This window comes from Phacochoerus africanus, chromosome 15 (genome assembly GCF_016906955.1).
Source record: "Phacochoerus africanus isolate WHEZ1 chromosome 15, ROS_Pafr_v1, whole genome shotgun sequence".
Taxonomy (NCBI): domain Eukaryota; kingdom Metazoa; phylum Chordata; class Mammalia; order Artiodactyla; family Suidae; genus Phacochoerus; species Phacochoerus africanus.
The window spans coordinates 59,087,076-59,104,763 of record NC_062558.1 but is presented as its reverse complement, the minus strand read 5'-3'; the positions used below and the strand labels follow the sequence as shown (position 1 = coordinate 59,104,763).

At 46.6% G+C, this 17,688-nt stretch overlaps 1 protein-coding gene across 3 annotated transcripts in view; it reads right to left on the bottom strand.

Annotated features, from left to right (window-relative positions):
• Positions 1 to 324: 324 nt before the first annotated feature.
• Positions 325 to 17,688, bottom strand: part of SIPA1L2 (signal induced proliferation associated 1 like 2) — a 232,180-nt gene continuing 214,816 nt past the window's right edge. For 2 of the 3 annotated variants that reach the window (XM_047760319.1, XM_047760320.1), the window contains 4 exons: positions 16,624 to 16,755; positions 3,884 to 4,007; positions 2,903 to 2,984; positions 325 to 1,576 (listed from right to left, as the gene is read on the bottom strand). In XM_047760319.1, the coding sequence (XP_047616275.1) occupies positions 1,430 to 1,576; positions 2,903 to 2,984; positions 3,884 to 4,007; positions 16,624 to 16,755 (485 nt within the window). In that variant the 3' untranslated portion in view covers positions 325 to 1,429. Of the gene's footprint in view, positions 1,577 to 2,902; positions 2,985 to 3,883; positions 4,008 to 4,557; positions 4,612 to 16,623; positions 16,756 to 17,688 lie in introns of all 3 variants that reach the window. The other variant, XM_047760317.1, reaches the window with a different exon arrangement.

Sequence of the window (17,688 nt, the reverse complement as noted above, 5' to 3'; positions counted from 1 at the left end):
AAAAAGGAAAGGCAACCTTGGGTAAATTACTTGACTTTAGCCTCAGTTTACGGAGCTGTCAAATGGGAATCCCAGACCCCGCCTAGTAAGGGTACCATTAGACTTCAAAGAGATGGAAGAAGAGTGCAGAGAGCAGTGTCTGGCACACAGCCTCCATTAATCAATACTAGTAACTTTAAACCAGGCTGGGATTTTGTAAGAAGGCTAAGTGGTACTCGAGAGCGGTTCAGGTCCTAAATGACCCAAAGTGAATTCTCAGACGGCTCAGATGGTTGACATATTAGCATCCAAGTCTACATTCACCTGACGACACCGTTCCTTGAGTGGACTCTTTTACACATTTATTAAAAAAGCAAAATGTACGTTCATCTCAAATAGAACAGTTAAAAATGGTAAAGCAATACAAACAACTTGTTACTAGCAGCATCCAGTTGTTAGACGGTCCTGCCCCGCTCATCACTCTGCTCCGGCAAGCTCACTCCTTTTCCGAGCCTGCTGCTACCTACACACCGCCCTCTGTCATAGTGCAGGTGCAGCCAAAGTTTATAAAATTAACAATGGAAGGTTAAATAAGCTTAAATAAGGGTGTTAAATACAAGACACTTCATCAGAGCTTCTGTACAAAGATAAACAAATTTGGCATTGTACAAGGGGCTCCGCTGGCTCACGGCACATGGGAGAGCTCTAGGGATTAGCGGGTTGACTCTGAGCATTAACTCTACAAAAGTGAACTAAGAGTTGAAGTGACTACTCAGTGAGCCATTTACAAGGCATACATATCTTTTTTTTTTTCAATCAGAACACTGTTAATATTCAGGCACCGTTTGCTCCTGCAAATAAATATGTCTCTAAAGGAACTGCATTTGAAAGCGTGTTCAACACATCAGTGCTTTTCCTGTCTCCTGCAAGGAGGGCTTTTCTGACGATTTCCTCTGCCTCTTTCTTATTGCTATGATAATGTGGCTGTGGAAATAAAACTACTGTACATCCAAAAAAATAGAGCACCTTTAACATTAAAGTATACGTCTGATTATTTGTTCTCATGTTTATTTTACAATTCTAAAGCCCAAACTATGGTGAATTGCTTTTAACCTCTCTACTGGGTCACCTGATCTACAGGAGATGAAACACAACCATCTTTCCTCGGGAGGTAAGCCCACGCCAGAGCTCCGTTTCAGAAGAGTCTGAAAGGTCCACGCGGACACCAGAGTTTACATTCATCTCGACACCAGCGTTACATTCATCTTCACGGGCGTGGCTCTCTGCGGTCACACGTGGCTCCCTGTCCTACGGGGGACGTGGTGCTAGACAGAGCGGGGCAGCAGACACGTAGCGACGATGGGCCGGAAGCACAGCGAAAAACCACATGTTGGCGACTGTGAAGGGACTCCAGGCTTCCCTCAGGGCCCCTGGCTGGGTGGCGGCCTGCTTACGGCTTCTTGTCGATGGTGTTGAAGAACCACTCGGTGAACTTGCGCAGCTGGGCTGCAGCCGTCTGGGACTCCTCCTGCAGCCGCAGGTTGTCCTGACGCAGGTGCTGCACCTCGGCCTGCAGCACGGCCTTGTCCTGCTTCTCCTGGCGGGGGGTGGGGGTGGGGTGGGGTGGGGTAGGGGGGTGGGGTGGCGTGGAGACAAAGGATCATTGGCGGGCCAGACACAGTCTCTCCTCCTAGTGGCAGTCTGAGACCCTCTACCTTTATTTTTATTTATTTGCTTATTCCTTTTTTTTCTTTCTTTCTTTTTGCTTTTTAGAGCCGCACCTGCGGCATATGGAGGTTCCCAAGCTAGAGGTCGAATCAGAGCTACAGCTGCCAGCCTACGCCACAGCCACAGCAACGCGGGATCCGAGCCGCATCTGTGACCTACACCACAGCTCACGGCAGTATTGGATCCTTAACCCACTGAGCGAGGCCAGGGATTGAACCCACAACCTCAGATTCGTTTCCGCTGAGCCACGGCAGGAGACCCATGCTTACTTGTTTCTTAAAGGTGTATGATTTCCTCAGAGCTGACTTTCCTGCTCCTGGTTACTGCCAAATACAGCTGGGATGGAGACGAATAACTCAGCATATGCCTTCCTTCCTTCCCTATTCTTTGTTCCCAGGCTTAGGGGTCAAGTGAGGCCAGGGATTGAATTCGAGTCCTCATAGGTACTCGTCAGGTTCGTTACTGCTGAGCCACAACGGTAGGACACTACTACATTCTTTACTCTCACCGTTATTTCCTTCCCAACTGGATCATTCCCACCAGCATTCATGCCAGCTGTAATTTCTCCCTTCCTCCACCAACAAAACCCTCCCCACAGTACCCCACCCCACGCTCATGCTCTGACTTCTGCACTCTATTCCATTTCCCTGGAGCGCCAAGTGGCTACCACCTAGCCTGCTGCTGATCCAACGAGGACCCAGCAAACATCTTGGGAATGAATCATTTCACGTCTTTGAGGACCCACCATGGACAGTGGGAGGACAGCAGCTTGCGAGGAGGACAGCGGCTTGGGGAGATCAGGCCTCCCTGCTGCAAAGGACTCCTCTTAGCTTGTCTCATAAATAGCTCGTACAATTGATAACTCCTGGAGCTGAAAAATGCTCGCCTGTTGTGTTTCTACCTCATTCTGAAGATGGGCCACCCAAGACCTTATCTTCCTCCTGTCAGAGCTACTGGACCTTGTGTCCCCTCCAATGAAAGGCAGTAGCCGTGGACGAGAAGATGGAATTAGACTTCAGGAGTCTCTGCTTCCACGTACTGTCGTGTTTTGATCAGGGCAGCTACTTTCCCCAAATCTCTTCATTTTTTATTTCTGGTAGTTAAAAGGGGTTGACTGTGTAAGAGTTCTGAGCACGGACTTGTGAGTCTATTAAGCGTGCAAAAAGCCGGATGTCTACGAAATACTTTGCTCTACCTTCCGAAGGTCTGTCTGCAGCTGTCGAAGAATCAGCTCCAGCTGGTTGACTTTCCCAGTCAAGGTGGACGGAGACTGCACCCTAGGAAGGAGAGAAAGACTTAGAAAGACTCAGGAGACCGAAGTCAAGACACAGCATTCAGGATTTTCACTGGGAATGTTTTCATGTAAAAAGTTCTCTCCTGTGCTTGGAGCCCAGCAAGGAAATGAATCAGATTATGTCAGAAGCTAACAGTGAACACATTGCTGCTTTGGTGGAAAATCCCTCCTGGGTCACTTTTGATTGAAAAGGGGGTTCAGAATCCTTACAAGCATATACCCTGCTGAGAAAGACAAAGGTAGGTGATCTAAATACATGGCGGCAGCTGAGATGAGCCAGAGCAGAATGAAAGTCTTGAGAAATAAATATAGACTCAACTTCCCTAATTTGCTTTCTTGGTCAAGTAGCAAGAAGCTTGTTACTGAGATGACTGTGCAAGTTACTGATAACTCCAGTTGACAGAAAAGTGGAATTAAGGATGGATGGCGCTGGAAAAGCACGCACACTCTGTGGGCCATGAGCACATGGAGAACAGAGGAGAGAGGGGGCTTGCTCTGGACACAACCTCGGTGGGAGGCGTGAGGCTGGGTGGAGGCAGGGCTGGGAGAAGCCTGACCTTGGCAGGTGAGCAGAGCAGCCTCGCACATGGAAGGTGACTGCAGCTGCAGTGATCGGGCGGCAGACACTGGCCTGGGGCTACATGGTCCCACTGGGTCAGTAAGCCTCAGCACAAGGGCTGGGCTATGTGTCTCATGGAGCAGAGCAGTTATGCTGCCTAACTCTGCCTGCTCTGGCAGGGCGGGAAGCCAGTCAGCCTCCTTAGTCCCTTTGCTCAAGGGCCAGGCGAAGGCAGGTGAAGAGGTTTCTTGGCTGGCCGGGGGTGAACTGGATCCCGGTTGGTGGCTGGCGCACCAGCACACGGGAGGGAGACGGTCACTTACCCAGTGGCGTCCATGAAATCTTTGCCACTGCCAGGGTCAACGCACAAAGGCAGGTCCTGGGCCCCTTCCAGGTCCTGCCCATGCTGCATATCTGCCAGAGGACAGAAGGATGCCACTCTCTGGTCTGAAAAGTGGAGACACAGAAAGAAGGTTTAGCAGTGACTGCAAGGCACGATTTCTTTGTGGAAATGAAGAGTTACTGCCTAAAATCATCCCCTTCCCCCCCATCAGTTACTGCCCTGTTTTAAACAAAACAAAGAAAAACAAACTCAGGCAAGCTGCTGACAATGAGGAAGCATGCAGATTGGCTGTCCTTCTGGGCTGTATGGCAAATGCACATCACAGCCACAGGGACAATGAGCAGATGCGGGTTTTGCTTGAGCCAATCTGCTTTCTTCTGTTGCATCCCCGGAAACACCAGAGCTGCCGGCTGCATGTGCAACAAGAGCATCAGATGACAACTTGGCTGATGAGCAGAACCATGGGGGGGGGGGGGGGCTCTTCTCAAGCTGCCCCCAGTCCCAGAGAGCAGCCTTGAGACACAATGGCCTGACACGTCACCCTGGGCACCCCCAGCCCTCCGTGCTTCCATGACCATGCAGACGTGCAGACAATGACACAGAAAGACAAGGTCACGGAGCATCCAGAGCCCAAGGTTGGCCCTAGACAATCACCTAGATAGGACGCGTGGTGACAGAGCAGCCCCAGTTCTTCATCTGAGTCAAGACCTGAAATAAGATTTAGAATTTACCCATGAACAGTATTATCTCTGCAGGTGAGGGCTTGGATGAGGGGGTCCTATGAAATACAGCTGTGTGTGCATATCTGCAAGGGTGTAAGTGTGTGCACATGCCTGCATGTGTGTATACATGTCTGTGTGTGTGTGCACATGTCTGCATATGTGTACCTGTTGTGCTAAACCAGGACCTGTCCTGAGGGCCAGTGCCACGCAATGCCAGACAATATGCTTAGATCACACTTTTCATGTGTCATGGTCCTGGCTGGACACACTACCATCATGGACAACAAAGATCAGAGGCATGCCACACAGATGCCAACCCAGCAGGAATAGGTGACCATTGAGGGTCTGTGCAAATGACTTGCTCCCTGAATGCAAAGATGGCAGTGGTGAGAGATTAGGTCCATATTCTCCCTAAAACCCTTAAAGGAAGATCTGAGGGTCCCAGTGATTACAGCAGCGGCAGCAATGACCAGCATGACCACCCACTCCAGCACAGGGCCATTTCCATTCTTGGCGTCAGTGACTCACATCCAGTGTGTCTAGAGCTAGGCAAGAAAGGGAACAGAATATTCTTTGGAATGGCCATCAGAATAGCCAGCTCTGGGTGAGGAACGCTGGCACAAGAATACTGGCCCGGAAGTGCGGAGTGGCATGCAGAGAAAGTTGTTCTTTTGAGCAAGGTAGAGGTGAGAACCAGACACATCTAATCATCACTCTCCCCGACCCTGGCGTCTGCACACATGCGCATCCATAGCTGGTTCCTAGGGATTCAGCAGGTGCGATAGTGCTGCAGTGGCTTTTTCTCAGGATTTGATTAATGGCTGAGAAATTAAACTAGGGTCCATGTCGGGGGTGCTCTGTTCTTAATTCATCCCCCTCTGTCTCCCTCTGGCTGCTGGATGCCTCTCCTAATGAGGCCACCTGCTTGTCTGGTTTAGGGAGGGTCATGCACATTCTGTTCATTAGAGAAGGTGGCGGAGGTGGAGGAGGGGAGCCCTGGAAGGGACTGGGCTGCCGGGTTGTGGGCTCTGTCCATGATGGAGGCACCCAGAGGCCACCCTCCTGGAGCTGAGCTGAGTGCCCTGCCGGATCAATCACACAGCACTCTCCAGCCAGGCAGCCCTTTCTTCTTATATCATGATATCTCCACACTGTTGACAGGTGCGCAGATGTCCTTCAACCAACATTCCCATAAAGCTCGAAGGCATCCTTCCCCACACACTGTACCTTCTACAAATTGACAGTACACCTTCTGTAATGATACATTCCTGAGAGATTACCACGTTCCCAGTCTGGAACAGACTAGTAGGATATTTGCATCGGATGAAATAATTTGTTTTTTTATTTCGTTGGTTTTTTTTTTTTTGTCTTTTGTCCTTTTTTTTAGGGTTGCACTGTGGCATATGGAGGTTCCCAGGCTAGGGGTCTAATCGGAGCTGTTGCTGCCAGCCACAGCCACAGCCACACCAGATCTGAGCCGCGTCTGCGACCTACACCACAGCTCACAGCAATGCTGGATCCTTAACCCACTGAGCGAGGCCAGGGATCGAACCCACAACCTCATGGTTCCTAGTGGGATTCATTTCTGCTGTGCCACGATGGGTATGCCATAATTTGTAATATGAGATAATTCAGGTCCTGCCTGCTTTTAGGAGATGATGAGCAGAGGTGGGGCAGTTGTGGCAGGGCATACGGGCTGAGGGTGAGCAGCTCTGGGGTGGGGTGGGAGGGTTTGGGCTGTGATTGTGTCTACGACAACCCTGACACAGGCCTGGGTCAGGGAACACTTCCCACTCAGAAACATCAACAGCAGACACAGTTTTATTCCACCATGAGTTTAACTATTGACCAAAAGGCGTGTCAAAAGCAAATAAAGAGCTCATTTTTCTTACTTTTAAAGAGAGTTCCATTGACTCACCCATATTTTATGCAACCCAGTGACAGTTTCCATCCTTTTTAATATACGTGGTGCTGCAGTCAAGTCTACATATCTCAATGAAAATGTCTTAGCTTGCTTCATCTATTTTTACCTTAATTGATAAAACATCCACATATTTGAAGAAAGAGAACTTGCTACTGGCAGCCATTCAAACATTCCTTGGGGAGAAGCAAGGTCCTACTGGTCAGGAGGCAAGAAGCCAAAAATAGGGTTTTGCCAGCAATGTAATTTCACAAAGAGGATTTCACTTTGAATCTGAAAAGCCTGGGAGGTTTCAGTGCAAACAGAATGCTACTTGACTAAGTCCAGACACTAAAGGACTTTGTAAAAGAGCTAATCTTAGCGGCAGTTTGCAATGGAAGCTTTTTTCCTCCACAGCTTATTTTTGCAATGATAAATATTCGGTCACCAAGTAATTACTGACATTGAACCAAATGGCGCAGAAAACAAAACTGTAAGAAAAGAGGTGCAGGATATGAACTTCATGTAAATGGTTAGTGTGGCCAAGATCCAACCACCTACACTACGTGTTTGTTTTTTTCCTTTCTGTGCTTTCCTGTGCAAGCAGAGCTGTCTAGGAGGGGACATGAGGAACAGCTTATACACGATGTAATCCATCCTTTTAAATAATCTTTAAAAACTATTTCCATGTTTCTTATTTTAGTGCATTTATCACTAAACAAGAGGATGAACTGTCCATATGCTTTTTTATCTAGAGCTGAGGGGGCACAGCAGTTGCCTGCTAAGAAGCCCCAAGGCTCCAGGCAAACTGCTCAGAGCACAGACAGAGACCCAGGAGTCCAGGCTTGCATCCTGCATCCTGGCCAGGCCAGGATGGGTGCTCTGATCAACTAGTCATGTCTGCTGAGGGCATGGAACAGGAGAATAGACCTGTGTCAGATATAAGCCACAAAGGACAAGTAAGGATGGGGCCAGGTTAAATTAAATGTATTTCCACCAACAAAGCTGTACTAATATGTCCGTGTTACAACTACAACTAACAGAAGAGCTGGAGCTCTACAGCTACAAGGAGGAAATCAAAGGTTCTGATTCTGACAATTATGCTTATCAAGATAAGCATACGTCTAGGGCAGGGGTGGGATGGGGAGGTTACACCGCATTTAAACATAAAATACCTTGGTTTAGGCCTTTGGCAGCCCACTGATGAACACGGGAAGATAATGGTCTAGAATCTGATTAAGATTCAACTATTGTTGTTGGCCTGAAAGAATTTTCTTACTTTTGAGAGAATTTAAGTCAATTTACTATAGTAAAGTAACTGTGCACTTTTCTTTTAAGTAGTTGTCATTTTTCCTACTTTTTTTTAAACTGTGTCCTTAGGAGTTTTATAGTGTCACATTTTGTTTATTCTGTTTGTCTGCTTGTATCCGCACAGTGACCAAATATCAGTAACTTTAACAACCTCAACTTTAAGCTGCAGCTTCAGAACTCAAAAAGTTCTCACCATAAAAATGTATGCTTGTACAGCAGAAATTATAAGATTGTAAACCAACTATATTTCAATAAAACTTTAAAAATGAAAAAACAGGGAGTTCCCTTTGTGGCTCAGTGGTTAACAAACCCGACTAGGGTCCATTAGGACACAGGTCCCATCCCTGGCCTTGTTCAGTGGGTCAGGGATCTGGTGTTGCCGTGAGCTGTGGTATGGGTTGTGGACAAGGCTCAGATCCTGCATTGCTGTGATTGTGGTGTAGGCTGGCAGCTGTAGATCCAATTTGACCCCTAGCCTGGGAACTTCCATGTACTGTGGGTGTGGCCCTAAAAAGCAAAAAAAAAAAAAAAAAAAGAAGATAAAAGCATATATACATATATATGAGACATGTATTTAACATGTCCATATGTAACATGTAATATGTGATGGAGCATGATAAGCACACATGGATGTTTATATATATATAAATAAATATCTCTGTATATGCTTATCGTGTTCCATGTAAGAAATCAAGGGTGTATGGAACCTAATGAATGTGTAAACTTCCATTCTTTTGGAAAACATACTTAGGTGGAACATTTCATTCCCATAGCGGTGGCGGATAAATGAGTTGATTCTGCATGTGTCAGGGGCACACATGCCCATTTGTCTGCAGGAAGATGGCCATGTTCCCACCTGTGGGAAAGAGCTGAAATCTGGAGGGGAGGAAGGCCTGCATGGAGTGTGGCCTGTTATGCTGTGGGGACACCAGGGGCTTCGTCACCAGTTTATACCATTGCCTTTGATGCCTGTTTTAAGACTACATCATCCATTCGGCCACAATGGCTGGCTTCTGATATTTTGATAAATGAGAACTATGTTAAATTCTAGAACTTTGAAAGAGACTTGGAGTTCCCTGGTGGATCAGTGGGTTAAGGATCCAGTGTTGTCACTGCAGCAGCTTGGGTCACTGCTGTGGCATGGGTTTGATCCCTGGCCTGGGAACTTCCCCATGCTACAGGTGTAGCCAAACAGAAAAAAAAAAAAAAAAAAGAAAAAATCCTAGAACTTTTAAAGGGACTCCACTTCCCTTCCTCTGCTTCACTGTGTGACCCACAGCCAGCTCTGCTAATTGGGTTTGCTTGCTCGACTGTATCGGGGCAGGGAGGGGATCCCTGTTATCTGGCCCCTCTATTCATTATTTTATTCTGTGTCATAAAGGAAGTGCATAGCACTACAAGGGTGACAAGCAATGGCCTCACTGGGTACCATCAATAAATATGATGTAGGAGTCTTGATGGGCAGAAGAGCAACCAGGACAGGACAATGGGCCAGAACTGACCTGACTGTCACAGGAGAGGGGAGTGGGAGGCGTGGACCCTGGTGAGATGGACACTCTGCACGTGCAGCACCTTCTCTCTCACAGGCCTGGGAAGGAGTTCTCCATTTTCAGACAGTGGTTTTGGGAGTAGAGTTTCCTTATTCTATGAAAAATTAATTCTTAATAATGCTGCATGGCATTTTTCTATTGGAAGCTTTTTTTATGCTTTTGAATCACCGTCAGTAAGCAAGTTCTCAGGAATGAGATTTCTGGTCAAAGGGTGGGTACATTTTCTGTCTCTAGTACACATTGTCTGATTGCTTGAACACAAAGATGGATCCTTTTATAATCTTTATGATGAAACCAGCTGTGAGTGCTCATCACCTCCCAGAGCCATGGCCTTGTTGTTCACAATCAAAAGGTGGGAGCTGGAACCTCATTACTGTTTAAATTTACCTGCGTGGCTGAACATTTTTCAAGTCCTTATTTATCGTGTGGTCCTTCTTTTGGACTCTGCACCATCTGCCTTGACCACGTGTTTATGAGGTATTTGGGACTTTTTGCTGGTCATGTGCCTTCATTCACTTAAGATGCCGTGGTTTTAGCCATCACATTTTTTATACATCTTTCCCCATATTCCCCCGTTTCCTTTTTTATTTTAATGTTGTTCTCTTTCAGGTTCATAAAGGATCTATTTAAGTACTTTTTCTGGGCCATGCCCAGGGCATGCAGAATCTCCTAGGACAGGGATCGAGTCCGAGCCACAGCAGTGACAACACTGGATCCCCATCTAAGTACTTTCATTTGGTCACATTACACTCTGTATGTTCTCGCACTACTCCATAATTAATGCAGTGCCACGCTTCCAAAACACTAATCTTTCTTTCTTTCTTTTTTTTTAGAATCGACTTTTCCAATTCCTAAATCCAAATGGCGTATATAAGTTTCTTTCTCATTTAACTCTTAGAGATACTCAAATTTAGGTCTAGGTTCTTTTTTTTTTTTTTTTTTTCCTTAAAAAGGACTCATTTCTATTTTCTGCATCATTATCATTCTGTTTTAATTATTGTTATTGATTTATAATAAACCTTTTGTTGAACGCTGTTCATCTACTTTCCTGATGGATGCAAATTGACTAAGGAAGGGCTCTCATCTTTCCCATGCACTTTCTATCCATACCGATCCTTACATATATTAGGACTTTTCAGTTATCGAAGTGTCCAGTGCTTTCTCTCATTATAATTTAATGATGAATTTATAATTTGATCTTGCTGATGGACCTTTATTACTGCTAATAGGTGTCCTTTATTCCTGCTAAATGGCAGGCACTCTGCAGATGGCGACTGTGTGCCCACGCCACCCCTCATGCCAAGAAGCAGAGCCTACTTCCATCCTGGAATCCAGGCTGGCCTTGGGACTTCCTCTGCTCAATAGAATGTGGTGCATATACTGTTCGGGGTCTTGAAAAACCACATATTGTCTGCTTTTGCTCTCCTGACCCTTTAAACCACATGGAAAGAAGTACAATTACCCTGCTGGAGATAAAGGTCCAGCCAGACCCCACCTGTCCCAAGTACAGATACATATAAGAGTGGAGTTACCTTTTTTTTTTTTTTTCTTTCTTTCTTTTTAGGACCACAATTGTGGCATATGGAAGTTCCCAGGCTAGGGGTCGAATTGGAGCTACAGCTGCTGGCCTACGCCACAGGCACAGCCATAGCCACAGCCACACCAGATCTGGACTGCATCTGCAACCTACACCACAGCTCACAGCATTACCGGATCCTTAACCCACTGAATGGGGCCAGGGATCAAACCCGCATCCTCATGGATACTAGTAGGTTTGCTTCTGCTGAGCCACAATAGGAACTCCAAGAGTGATGTTACCTTAATGCTCCCATTCCAGTTGAGCTCCAGCTGAATACAGCTGAATACAGCTGTATAAGTGACCTCAGCTGAAACCATAAGAAGCAGAATAACCACTTAGCTGAGCCTAGCCAACCGATGGAATAATGAGACACAATAAACCTCTGTTGTCCTCAGCCATAAATTCTGGGGTGGTTTGTTATATAGAAATAGATAACTGAAAAAAATTAACAATGCTTTGAAATGAGGCTTATAAAAATATAAAATATAGTTTAAAATATCTGAGCTACTTTCTTTTATAATCTCTAATAATGTCTTTTGATTTTTTAAATATTTCCTAGATATAGAATCATATGTATAAATATTTCTTTACTTCCAAAATTTATTCCTTTATTCTTTGCATTGCTTGTTTTAATTTATTTTAAAATTTTTATTGAAGGATAGTTGACTTATTATTGCGTTAATTTCTGCTGCACAACAAAGGGATTCAGTTATACATATATATAGTATAGATTCTTTTCAAAAATATTCTTTTCCATTATAGTTTATGACGCATTGCTTGTTTAAGGATTCCAGTACAAAATTAAAGGACATGGTCTCAAAGGATACCCTTGTTTAGTCTCTGGACTTAAGGGATCTACTTAAAAACGATTTTTTTCAGTAAGTATTATATAGCTATTTGGAACAAAGCAGACATTCTTTGTTGGGCTTTCAAGGTCTCTCTCAAAGCTTAATTTTTTATTAGAAATATGTCTTAAAATTCTGTTACAACATATACCCTTTTTGGGAACTTGACATGACAACTTTTAATTACTTCATCTACTATAATTTATTATAAACAAAAGTTTTTCTTATATGAAACCAGCTAACTTCTTACCAATAAGTATCTTCTAAATTTACTACTGAGTTTCACCTAAGCTTTCTCACATCAATATTGACTAAGGCTTCTTGTAATTTTCTTTTTTGTGTGTGCTATCAGGAAAGAATCCTATTATGCAATAAGGCTGCTAATACATTTCAAGAAAAATGTATATAAGAGCATCATCATTCTTGGAATTTTTTTTTTAATCTGATTTTTTTTTTTTTTTAGGTCCACACCCACAGCATATGGAAGTTCCCAGGCTAGGGGCCTGTAGCCACCGGCCTATGCCAGAGCCACAGCAACTCGGGATCGGAGCCGCGTCTGCAACCTATACCACAGCTCATAGCAATGCCGGATCCTTAATCCACTGCGAAAGGCCAGGGATTGAACCTGCAACCTCATGGTTCCTAGTTGGATTCGTTAACCACCATGCCATGATGGAAACTCCCAGTCCTGGAATTTTTGAAAACAATTACCTGTAAACATTAGTTTCAGGTGATACTTGGAATTTGGAGATATTCTTGCATAATTTTTTCAATGCCCTCTACTTACTGTTTCTCATGCTCCTCCTCCCACTTTCTGGCAAGAAATAGCCAATTATTCATTTATTTCCTATATAAGAATAAATCTAATAAATCGGCATTCCTCAATAATTTTTTACCCTCTATGTATTTAATAATATTAATCTCTTTTGCCATTTCTAATTTTGCTCATTTGTGCTTTTCATCTTTTGATCAAATTTATATCAGTTTACCAGTATTGTGAGAAAACTGATCATGGATTTTATTTATAAATTGCACTGACATTTCAATTGCCAGACTTTCACGAGAAAATCATTTGATTTTTGCCTTGTCTTTTTTTGTTTCCTTTCACAGCTTGTGTAGAATTTTTTCAAAGTACAGTTTATTAGCTAATTTTCATACCCCGCCCCTCCCCCCGCCCCCCGCAAGCAGTACATTTTTGTTTAAGGACCAATCCTGGCTGCAGCCCAAAGACTTTAACAGGCAGCTTCTCTTTCATCTTCACTTACTAAAAAAGAAAAAAATGCTCTTATCTGATTCCTTAATTCTTCCTAGCACAATCATCAGTAGAGTAACATTTAGAATTTGCCAAATGGTGAGAGTGTCTTCATTTGTGTTTCGCTCCTATGTTTCTGGCTTAATTCTCTTTTCACGCCTTGTCGCTCAGAAGTCTGGTGGAAATGCTCCTTCTCTTGCAGGGGACACAGGGAACACCTGTGAATAGGATGCCTGGAGAACCTGCACCCAACCATACTTGCACATGACCTTCCGTGGACCCATAGAGTTTAAACAAATTTAAGCAACCATGATTGAGGCAGATCAGTCTGGTGCCTCTGCTCTCTTCTTGAATAGCAGAGTAAAACTAAATCCTTAAATCCATGGGTCCAGTGTCAATTTTAGCTCTTAGACAAAAGGGAATACGTCACATTCGAGAGTGTGGGACATTAACAAAGCAGACCAGCGGGGAAGGGCACGTCTGCTAGGGATGAAGGCTACTGCTGGATTATACGAGGGTCACGGCACCTCAACCCCATAAGCAGATGCACCCCCCCTTTTTTTTTCTGCTTTTTAGGGCTGAACCCGAGGCATAGGATAGGAGGTTCCTGGGCTAGGTAGGGGTCGAATCAGAGCTGCAGCTGCCGGCCTACACCACAGCCACAGCAACACTAGATCAATCTGCATCTGCAACCTACACCACAGCTCACAGCAACGCCAGATCCTTAACTCCCTGAGCGGGGCCAGAGATCGAAGCCACATTTTCATGGATACTAGTTGGGTCCTTAACCTGCTAAGCCACAGCGGGAACTCCCAGATGCATTCCATTTTTAAAGCCTGCTCATGCCCAAGTATGGTTGCTGCCTTCTTCCAGAGGAGTCTGAGCTCAATAAGGCATCTTGAACTGCCTCGATTAGTCTGTAACAATTATGACAGGAACGTTGGTGGGGGGAGGGGGGGGTTGGACCATCTTTTCTTCATGATGTTGAGTTTAGCTCGTAAATGGCTTTGAGAACTGGTACAAAAAATGTCTAGTCACGGGAGGGGTAACGGGGTCATCTGGGTGAAGATGTTTCCTTTTGAAGAGCTAAGAGGATGGATCACACCCAATCACCACTGTGCCAACTGGAGTCAGAGTGGACCTGATGCTGAGACAAAGATTCTGATTAGCCCAAGGTCTGAGTTGCAAGTTCTTGAATTTTCCTGAGCTGTCTATTGTCACCAGGTGATGTGCTACCCTATGGAGTAGTGCCCCACACAGCCTCAACTCTGTCCATATTTTCTAAAAAAATGTTGTGTGGACAATTCAGGAAGGTCAGGGAACCAAAGTCGTCTCCCTTGGCAGACAGAATCCCACATTCTTTGGGTTGAACTTGGGTACCGCTGCCCTTGAAGCGCTGGCTGGCTGGGATGTCTCTGCTTTTCTCTCCTTTATCTGCAGGTGCCAACCCCCAGCTCGCCTCCAACTTCAGCTGAGAAAGGCTCTGAGAGCGGAGGGCAGGCCTGGGAGAAGCCTTCCTGGTTCTCTGGCAAAGGTCTTCACTTTCTAGGCGAGCAGGCTGAAGCCCAACCCAAGTGTTCATCTCAGGAGCCTGCTGTCCAGCCTTCAGGCAGGCACAGAGTGTTCACTCCAGTGACTGGTCCAAAGGCCCGCAGCCCAGCTGCTGGGCTGCGACCACAACCAGAATCCCTAGGTGGACAGTTCTGTCACTGCTATGTGCGCCAGTCTGCCTTTTCAACCTCCCACCCCGACCCAAGCTCCCCGAAAAAGATCTACTTCATAGCAATTTTATTCTGAAGGGGGTGGAAGGGAACTAGGCAAAGAGGGAGACTGAGATAAAGTGATACATACTGTTTTAAATTAAAAAAAGGAACACAAAATGCAAAAGGACCTTAGAGGTTAAATACTATGCCGTGAGCAGGGACAGCTCAGGGCTGCACAGGACCCTGTGTATTTCATACCCATGGACACCTTTGCACCAACTCTCCTCATTGGTTAGCTTGCCGTGCACTTGATAAATAAAGATAAACTTAAAAAGCAGCCTTCCCTTGAGAAACTCGTCACGGAATAAGAAGTGACAGAGATGTGAATAATGCAGGATTCAGTGGGGCCAGTACTATGCAAATATTGATGCAGTGGGGGAACAGAGGAGACAGAATAGATGCTTTTACATTCTCCAAGGGCCGTAAGGCAACGTGTGGGCAGAACATGCCAGAGAAAACGCTGCTCCCCCTGCCTGGGCTGCTCTGGACAGAGGGAGTCTGCGTTTCTGCCCTTTGGTGCAAGTTCCATGGAGTCAGGGTTGGGAGCCCAGGAAATAACCAGGCCATAGGCCTGGGGCTTTTAGGGTCCACTCGACCACCTTCTGGCAGACTGTTTACCAAGCAGACGGGCCCTCTCATGTTTCCACCCGGAACTAGTACTTTGTCAGGACACTTGCACTCTGTCGATTAAGGGAGCAGGACGCGCCCCTGCCTTCTGCAGCAGGTTCTTCTAGACAACCTCCTCCTCCTGCCTCTCGGAGCTAAAGGTCCTTGTACCTGAATTAACTTGAGAGGAGCTTTCAACTCACCCCTCCCCCTAAGGTGCTCAGGACCAGAGGCGCAGATACCAGGTGACAAGGGACCCTGTCTAGGGGGACAGCAGACCTTCATCCTCTGCAGCAGCCAACTTCAGAGCGCGCCTGGTCTCCTGGGGAAAAGAATCTGAATTCCCTTCCTGAAGCCTGCATGGCACAGAGAACCGGAACCTACACCTAGAGCAGGTGAGTGGAGAGGGGAGGGCGGCAGTGAACAGCTTCCCCCAGATGCTGCCATCTGGACGCACAGGGGATTTTCAAACAGGGGCCCCAGGTGGCCTGGCCATCTGTGGGTCCTGCCAGCCACCCAGGAGCAGAGGCTGCAGCCGTGGAAGGAGTGTAGCAGCAAATGGCAGAAAATCCTCATCTGGGTCATGGGGACCCACATGTGAAGTCCTGAGGGTGCCGGGGGGTGGGGTGGGGGCAAGCCTCTCCCTTTTTTATGCCTACTTTTATCTGTGGACAAAAGGAGCTTACTACGGAGCAGATTCACCTCCTAATTCATGGAAACATTCACCAGAAACGGTGGAAGGCAGCCAGAGGGCCCCTGAGGTCAGCCAGCTGGACACCATTCCCAAACATGTTAGAAGAGGAAGCCAGAGCCCGGACTAGAACCCCATGCCAGAGCCTGCACGGACCCAAGCCACCAGGCGTCCAAGCCTGCACTTGTCCTGCCAAACCCAGTGGCTTGGGCCTCTGAAGAGCTGTCCCCCATGTCTGACCTCATCACGCTAGGAGGAAAGATACCACCTGTGTCCTGGATGGTCCCCTCTCCATTCCAGGTAGGAACAGAGGTGGAGGACAAGTGACTCTTGCAGGGTCACAGCTGGTGCCTGACTTCTGCCCGGTGCTCCCTCCCATGGCTGGAGGCCCAGGTCTCCCTAAGGAAACGCCCCAAGGCAACCCAACCCACCCCCTGGTTTTTCTCCTCAAAGATGCATAGAGGATCTAAACGCCCTCGCCCTGGAGGCTGCGGTTTTTACCTTCAAATGCCCGGGCAGCATCCACGAGGTGGGTCCAATCTAACCCCGTGGCAGTGTCTGGGAGGGGCATCAGGCCAGGATCTGCACACTTGGACTTGTCTGATAGGGACCCATCGGAGAACCAGAACTCATCTAGACAGAAACAAAACCAGTGCAACAGTCAGATGGTAGTGCTGGTACTGGCCAGGCACTCAGAGGGGCCCCGGGTGCTTCTTGTGACAGACCTCCTGCCCCATAAAGGCAGAGACATCCTGCAGCAGTGACCCTACAGACACATGGTGGGGGAGAAGGGGTTCTGGGAAAGAGCCATGGCCTTTGCATGTATAAGAAAAGCGGGGGTGAGGAGTTTCCATCATGGCTCAATGGTAACGAACCCGGCGAGCATCCATGGGGATGTGGGTTCGATCCCAGACCCTGCTCAGTGGGTTAAGAATCTGGCATTGCTGTGGCTGTGGTGTAGGCCGGCAACTGCAGCACTGATTAGACCCCTAGCCTGGGAACTTCCATATACCACAGGCATGGTCCTAACACAAACAAAAAAAAAAAAAAAGAGAGAGAGGGAAAGAAAGGAAGGAAGGAAGAAAAGAGGTGAGCTTCCCTTGGGCAGGTGTGTCCTGAGGCTGACCAACCCCAGGACCACAAGCCTGCTTCCCTCCGGGTGACCTGCCCTATGTGCTGGGTGGGTCAACTTCTCTCTTCTGATGGTTTAAAAAGCTTCCTGAAAAACACAGTTATCTAAGCTGAGCACTAAGATGCCAGGAATATCAGTTTATTACAAAAATGCAGAAAGATTACCTTTGTTTCTTTAGGAGCAGACAGGAATGAGAGGGAACAGTATTTTTCACCCTAGGCACAAAAACGGTGGTTGGCTCACTCTTTTGACTTTACTGGGACGGCTTGATCGCAGGCTAAACCAGAACCCTCTCCCCCTCCCACACTGCGTGTTTCCTAGTCTCGTATTGTCTGTGCAAACAGACCTCCGCCTTTCTTCTTCTCTTAATGTCTCATTACAGGGCTCGAATCGTTCATGCCACTAACCGTACTGGTGGCATCTATGGACGAATT